The 8,010-nt window shown below is 44.5% G+C and overlaps 1 protein-coding gene across 1 annotated transcript in view; it reads left to right on the top strand.

The window, feature by feature from the left end:
- CPA2 (carboxypeptidase A2) overlaps window positions 1–6,892 on the top strand; it is a 31,023-nt gene extending 24,131 nt beyond the window's left edge. Inside the window, exon 11 of the mRNA XM_007524201.2 lies at window positions 6,668–6,892. Coding sequence (XP_007524263.1) covers window positions 6,668–6,855 — 188 coding nt within the window. The 3' untranslated portion in view covers window positions 6,856–6,892. The remainder of the gene's footprint in view (window positions 1–6,667) is intronic.
- Window positions 6,893–8,010: the final 1,118 nt, after the last annotated feature.

Here is an 8,010-nt window from a genome sequence, read left to right on the forward strand (position 1 = left end):
GCTGAACCATTTCACCGGAAGGTAGAAAGTGTTCAGGGAGAGATAATAACCCTAAGTAGAATGGTGAGGATGGGGGATAGACATCTAGAAGGTACAAATCAAAAGACTTTTGTGACTTACTGGATGCATAGGTGGGGAGGGGAGTTCCTTATTGAAGGCCAGTGAATGGTGCTGTGAATTGAGAGAGATCCAAGAGAGTGAGAGGGGATGGAATTCAGTGCTGGGTGTATTGAAGTGAGATCATTGTAGTGTATTCAAGCGGAGGCATGAGGTTGCATGGCCTTGGGGTTTTGTGGAGACAGAGTAAGAAGTGGTTGAGGTTTAGAGGGGGAGAGGGTAACATGGGAGAGGATGGAGAATGGAGAGGGAGAAAAGCCCTACATGGAACTGGAGCAAAATGTTAGGCAGCAGAAGGTACTAACAGTCAGAAAGGGACACACTACAGGACCAGGACGAGAGACACACAGTCCTGCATGCCACACTGACAGCAGAATACTTTTAGGTGTCCTGTAGCTCCCGACATAGGGACCTAGCCACTTGATTACAAGAATCTAGCTGTTTTCCCTCGATATCTGATGTGTTTACAAGTAAGGATAGGACTTGAAAGTTGGAGGCTTAGTATGCTTTTCTTGGTAAAGTCACAGATACTGAAGATATTTTGAGCAAGCAAATATTAGACAAGGACAAGGGCTTACTTTATTAGCTTTGGGAACCTGACCATTTAATGTTCAAACAAGTTCTGGCTGCATCTCTGCCAGAGCTGATTCTGTTATCCTTTATCCTGGCCTTATTGCAACCCAGACAAGCTCTGCCTCTTAAGGACTAGTCCCAGTTCTTTATCCCTCTGGGAGTATGGACCCAAGGTCATTGTGGGATGCAGAAGGTGGAAGGTCTGGCTTCTGTAATTGCTTCCCTGCTGAACATGGGCGTTGACAGGTCGATCGATCCATACTCCCAGCCTGCCTCTTTCTTTTCCTAGTGGGGTGGGGATCTGGGAGATTAGAGGCCAAGGACACATTGGTGAGGTTGTCTGTCCAGGGAAGTCTGGTTGGCATCATGCTAGTTTCTGGAACCTGTTGGCTGAAAAGAGAGTTAACATATAAAGCCAAACAAGTTGTTGACTAATCATGAACCTAAAGGCTGGAATAGTGCTGATGAAGAATTGGGGGAGGGGGTGTCTCTATTTTGTAGATAGCTAGTAGATAGCTATATTTTAGTTATATTCCAAAGGGCCTGTGGCTATACTAGTTTTTTTTTCCCCTGAGCCTGAAATCTGATGTGCAGGTGGATCCAAATTATTGTCTGGGGAGAGGATGTCTTCCATTCAGCCTTCACTGCTCTGTGAAATAAGTCACAATATGACCCTTGTGTGACAACTGAAGCAGTGGGGACTCAGATATATGACCTGACTTTTGTCTGTCTGTCTGGTTTTATTTATTTATTTATTTATTTAGTTATTTATTTGCCACCAGGGATATTGCTGGGGCTCAGTGCCGGCACTATAAACCCACAGCTCCTGGCGGCCCATTCCCCCCCCCTTTTCTTTCATTTTTATAAGATAGGACCCAAAGAAACTGAGAGAGAGGAAGGTGGGGAGGGAGAGAGAAAGATAGACATCTGTAGACCTGCTTCACTGCTCATGAAGCGTTCACCCCTGCAGGTGGGGAGCAGGGGCTTAAACCTGGGTCCTTGCATGTGGTAATGTGTGTGCTTAACTGAATGCACCACCTCCTCCAGCTGCTATAATTTTTTAAAATTATAGTTTCTCAGTTGTAATTGTAGGGGAACAACTTGTGATAGGATCCCCAACCTAGATGTTAACATTTTATTTACCAGAGCACTGCTTAGCTGTTGCTTATGGTGGTGCAGGGGATTGAACCTGGGACTTTGGAACCTCAGGTAAAAGTCTTCCTGTGTAACCATTTGTTTTATGTAGGTTTGGAAAGGAGATGTGATAGCGGTGGCTTTGACTTTGAAAGAATGATTTATTAAAACTGATATATTTTATTTTATTTTTATTAATTTTTTCCCTTTTGTTGCCCTTGTTTATCGTAGTTGTTGTTGTTATTATTGTTGTTGTTATTGATGTCGTCATTGTTGGATAGGACAGAGAGAAATCGAGAGAGGAGGGGAAGGCAGAGAGGGGGAGAGAAAGGCAGACACCTGCAGACCTGCTTCACTGCCATGTGCACTTAACCTGCTGCGCCACTGCCCAGCTCTCTAAAACTGATATATTTTAAGGAGAAAGGAATGAATAGAGAAATATAACTTCTAGGAATAGGCACCAGCAAATATACAAGCAGTCAAACGTCAAATCGAGGCATTTATAACATTCACCATTTTTAGCTGGGTGAAGTCCTGATTGAAAATAAGGAGTAGCAAATACACAAGAAGTCAATCATTAAGTCTTGGTACTTAACAACATCCACTGTTTATAGCTAAGTGGAGTGCTGATTGGGAATTAGTCAAATCTTAGATCAGGGTACTTACAATATCCACTATTTTAGCTGCGAGGGATGGGGACTGGTTTCAAAGCAGCTAGTTGGAGTCCTGGGCAAAGAGCTCTCTCTCCACAAGCGAGCTTCCCACTAACCATCCCAAGCAGAGTCAGCATATAGACATAAGTAAATAACTTTTGTTTTGAGTTTGTTACTTTGGCATGCTCCTTTTCCCAGAAAGGCCTACTTTTTTTTTTCTTTTAAGTTTTCTTCAGAGTTAATAATTGCTGGACAATAACTATCAGTTGTTTGTCTCCTTTTTTTTTCTCCTTTTTTTTATTCGGGAATTAATGTTTTACATTCAACAGTAAGTATAATAGTTTGTACATGCATAACATTCCCCAGTTTCCCATATGTTTGTCTCCTTTTTATGTATAGTTGTGGGGTCATAAGGCTAGGCTGTATCTGGAATGGCCAGTTTGAGGAGAGAACACAGTAATCTTATTGACTTTGAGAGGGAGAGAGCCAGTCCATCTCCCAAAGCCCCCCCTAATTTTAATGTATTTATTTATAAAATGGAAACACTGACAAAACCATAGGATAAGAGGGGTACAATTCCAACCACCAGAGCTCTGTATCCCATCCCTCACCCCGTAGCTTTCCTATTCTTTAATCCCATGGAAGTAGGGACCCAGGATCACTATGGGGTGCAGAAAGTGAGAGGTCTGGCTTCTGTAATCTTTTCCCTGCTGAACATGGGCGTTGACAGGTAGATCCATACCTCCCAACCTGTCTCTCTCTTGCTTCAGTGGGGCAGCGCTCTGGGGAAGTGGGGCTCCAGGACATATTGGTGGGGTCATGTTGTTAAAATTCGTAGGCTCTAGCTGGGCAGGTTGGCCTCGGCCGGCTAGCTTCACGGTGGTGAACAGAGACGCGGAGACAACGGCTGGGCAGGGCAGCTGTATTTCTTTATTCAGGAACAACGATTCATAAACTAAACCAAACTAATCACCAAACAGAACTCTGCTGTCTCTTTGCGGCGGCGCAAGCACTCTCTCTTACTCTGGAACTCAGGAACCCCTCTCACAAGCACTCTCTCTAACTCTTGAACTCTCGCACTCTCGAACTCCGGAACTCAGGAACTCTGTCTAACTCAGGAACTCAGGAACTCTGGCTAACTCTGGCACTCTCGAACTCAGGAACCCTCTCCCTTACTCTCGAACTCAGAAACTCTCGCACCCTCGCACTCTCGAACTCCGGAACTCAGGAACTCTGTCTCTGGGGAACTCAGGAACTCTCGGACTCCGGAACCCTCTCCCAGGGTCCCTTGGGGCGGGGCCAAGCAGGCCCGCGAAATTAACAGGACTCATCCAATTCTCTTGGAGGGGGAGGGCTAGAACAAGCCAATGTAAAGCATACGACAATTCATATGTCCAGGGAAGTCCAGTTGTCATCATGGTAGCATCTGGAACCTGGTGGGTGGAAAAGAGTTAACATATAAAGCCAAACAAATTGTTGATTAATTATGAACCTAAAGGCTGGAATATTGTAGGTGAAGATTTGGGGTCTCCATTTTGGAAATAGCTAGTAGGTCGATTTTAGGTTTGTTCTAAAGGGCCCATGACTTAATTAGTTTCTTCCTGAGCCTGACATCTGTTATGTAGGTGGACCCAGGCTATTGTCTGGGGAGGTGATGTCATGGCTGGAAAAAGGGTTAGAAAGCTGGATCAGGGAAGAGAGTAGCTCCCAAATATGGGAAAAGTGTATAAATATTGTTGACTGTAAACCCCATCGATTTGATCTGATCTGGGGCCCATATTCAGCTTAGGAGCCTATGTAACCTCTACATCCCTATAGTTCTGAACTTGCATTCTGTGGTCATCAGTAGGAACATTCCGAGTTGCACCAATTTCAGGACCCATCTTCTTCAGATGGTAGATAGAGTATGTTATCGAACCCCCCTTTGGAGGATGCCTTTTTTTTTTCCAAAAAATTTCTTTATTGGGGGATAAATTGTTCCAAGGCCCATTTGGATGTAACCATTTAACTGTTTTTAGTTCACTCAACTAGTATGAATGTCCCAACATATAGGGTGCTTGCTTCAGAAGTGGCCAACTCATGGAGTAGCAAGGCATATCCCATTTTTATTACATCATTAAGCTATCTCCCCTGCCCTCACCTGCTTTTGTCACCTGCCTAATGACTCAGAGTCAGGCTTTGCTCTGTGGATAGTATCCTGTTCCTTGTGGATTTCTCAGTGGCATTGACCATATCGTGTAGACACATCCAAGGCGTAAATTAGTAATTTTGGTACCCGGAGAAGACTCTGGTCAAGTCAGCAATCATGTGGTTGGTTTTACCTTTTTTTTAGTTGTTAAAAAATATTTGTTTATTTATTCCCTTTAGTTTGCCTTGTTGTTTTATTGTTGTAGTTATTATCGATATCGTTGCTGTTGGCTAGGACAGAGAGAAATGGAGCGAGGAGGGGAAGACAGGGGGGAAGGAAAGATAGACACCTGCAGACCTGCTTCACCGACTGTGAAGGGACTCCCCTGAAGGTTGGGAGTGGGGGCTCAAACCAGGATCCTTCCGCCGGTCCTTGCGCTTGCGCCACCTGTGCTTAACCCGCTGTGCTACCGTCCTACTCCCCCCTTTTTTTTCTCTTAATTTTTTTATTGGGGGATTATTGGTTTATAGTAGACGGTAAAATAAAGTAGTTTGTACATGCATAACATATCTCAGTTTTCCACATAACAATTCAACCCCCACTAGGTCCTCCTCTGCCATCATGTTCCAGGACCTCAGCCCTCCCTTGCTCCACCCAGAGTCACTTACTTTGGTGCAATACACCAGGTTTTAATTATTATTTTTGTTGTTGTTACTTTACTGCTTCACTTCATTGTTGTACTTCACTGCTCCAGGCTGACTTTTTGCAGATAGATAGATAGATAGATAGATAGATAGATAGAGGCAGACACCATAGCACTTTAGTGTCCTCCAATGCAGTGGGGGCTGGCTTCGAACCTGGTCCCCTCTCAAGGCAAAGCAAGTACACTTCTCCAGGTAAGCCGTTTTATTGTCCCCTCCCCCAGTCTGGTATTTGTTAGTTCCCAGGCACCACCATAACTGCAGTGGGTGAAGACAAAAGTCCTAAGGATTCAAGGTGTTCATTCACCCTACTAGGCCCCAGGCCACCTCTCCCATACTACAGACATGCTTCCCCTTCATCCAGTCCTGTTCTTAGGGACCAGGTGGCTTCCAGCTCTGCCCCCACAAATTCCTCCTCCTGTGACTTCTACCTGTTATCTTTGGGAAGGCCCTCAGGATAATGGCCATTGCTCAACTCTTGAGTCATGATTGCCACAAGAATTTGTAATCCAGTGCCACCTTCCTTCATCATCAGTCACGTCAGCAGCCACACATCGTGAACAGGTGCACATTACTCTATAGGTGCTGGGCTGGTTATTTGCTGTGGGAGCAAAAGCCTGCTCCGCCCTTAGGCTGTATGTCTCCTGAGGACAGGGACCTAGTCTCTGAGTCCACTTGTAATCCCTCTTCTCCCACTAGAGAAGACAATGTCCTTGTCCAGCTCTGTTCTACAGAAGGATGTGACATGGTTTCTAAGTTGTTGATGCCTATTAGAGGCTCCTAAGGGCACCAAAGGTAGGCGAGGCAGTGCCCATTGAAATATCCCCAGCTTTTCACATTGATCTTGTATTTTTCAGAAGACTGACTCTCCTATGGCTGCTGTTAGCCCCATGGTCCATGCATACAGGGGAATGACTTAATTTTGATATGGTGGGAACTTAGTCTAGAGGTTCTGTTGCTCTAAAAAGCCAGTGGGAACTCCCAGAGGGGTAAATGTTAGGGGAAGACGACCAGAGGGCTCTGAACTCCAATTCCATTAGGACCCAGAGAAAAAAGGGCCGGGGGGAGGAAAGGGAAGGAAACTCAGTAGTTTAAGTAGGTGTGATTTAGGAAGAGAAGGCAGGGCCATAGGAAAAAAGGCAGATATATGTATCAACCCATATCTGTGATCTTGGGAGAACTACTGCAGTTTCCAATGGAAGGAGTGGGGACACAGAACTCTGGTGGTGGGAGAGGTGTGGAATTATACCCCTGTTGTCTTATAATTTTGTAAATCATTGTTATATCACTAATTTAAAAAAAAGGAAAAAAAAAAGCCAGTGGGAAAGCTTCACCTGACTTTTTTCTTGTTTGCTCTTCAGACCAAGCCAGTGGCGGAAGCATTGATTGGGCCTATGACTCTGGCATCAAGTATTCCTTTGCCTTTGAGCTGAGAGACACAGGCAGATATGGCTTCCTTCTGCCAGCCAGTCAGATCCTGCCCACTGCCCAGGAGACCTGGCTTGGCTTGAAGACAATCATGGAGCATGTGCGCGACCACCCCTACTAGGGTCCTGGGGAATAAAGGAGAGCCATTTAAAGCAAAATGGAGTTGTGGTTATTCCTTTGCCTAATTCCGGTTGTCTTGATTTCTCATCCTGCTAGAGGAACGTGATTGCTGTAAGCTTGTGTTATCCTAGATCACAGCCAGCCATCAAGCTACCTCTTTCACCTTTTTTTCTCCAATTCATCCTCAGCAAAAAAACTTTCAACCATCTTTACATTTAAAAATTACGGTAAAGGGGTCAGGCAGTGGTACATCAAGTAGAATGCACAAGTTAACACGTGCAAGGTCCCATGTTCAGGTCCCCAGTCCCCACCTGCAGTGGAGAGATGCTTCACAAATGGTACATCAGTGCTGCAGTCCCCACCCCCCGCCTTTCTGCTCCTCTAAATTTCTGTCAGATTAAATTAAAAAGGAAATTAAAAAAAAAGTTCTCTAGGAGCAGTGGATTTACTGCTCAAGCGCAGAGTCCCAGCAATAACCCTGGAGGGCAATAAAAAAAGAAAAATATGGTAAAATAGACATAAAATTAGCCATTTTAACCATTTGAAGACTCAGCTACAGCTGTTGGCAGTGGCAGAGATTAACTTTGGGACCACTTCATGCAAGCATCTTCCCCAATGGGCTACTTTCCCATTTTTTAAAAAAAAATTATTTCTTTTTTATTTATTTATGAGAAAGATAGGAGGAAAGAGAGAGAGAAAGAACCAGACATCACTCTGATACATGTGCTGCCAGGGATCCAACTCAGGACCTCATGTCTGAGAGTCCAATGCTTTATCCACTGTGCCACCTCCCGGACCACGTACTTTCCCATTTTTACAAGAGGTTTTAGTTGTTTACTAGTGAGAAAGAGAAACAGAAGACCAGAACATCACTCTGGCACATGCAATACCAAGGATCGAACTCAAGACTCCATGCTTAAGGGTTCAAGACTTTATCCATTGTGTCACCTCCTGGGCCACTGCTTTCCTATTTTTGATGTGCTATATTAATTATCCCGGTGGGGCCCCCAATCAAGAACATTGCCTCTCTCTTTCTTACCCCACCAAATAGGGGTTTCAGACACCATTCAAATTCTCTTTAGTCATTCATTTCCATGATGGAGTTAGATTTCTTTCATGTTGATGGTTTTCTCTTCAGAAAAAAAGGGTGGGAAGT

Source organism: Erinaceus europaeus, chromosome 8 (genome assembly GCF_950295315.1).
Source record: "Erinaceus europaeus chromosome 8, mEriEur2.1, whole genome shotgun sequence".
Classification (NCBI taxonomy): Eukaryota; Metazoa; Chordata; class Mammalia; order Eulipotyphla; family Erinaceidae; genus Erinaceus; species Erinaceus europaeus.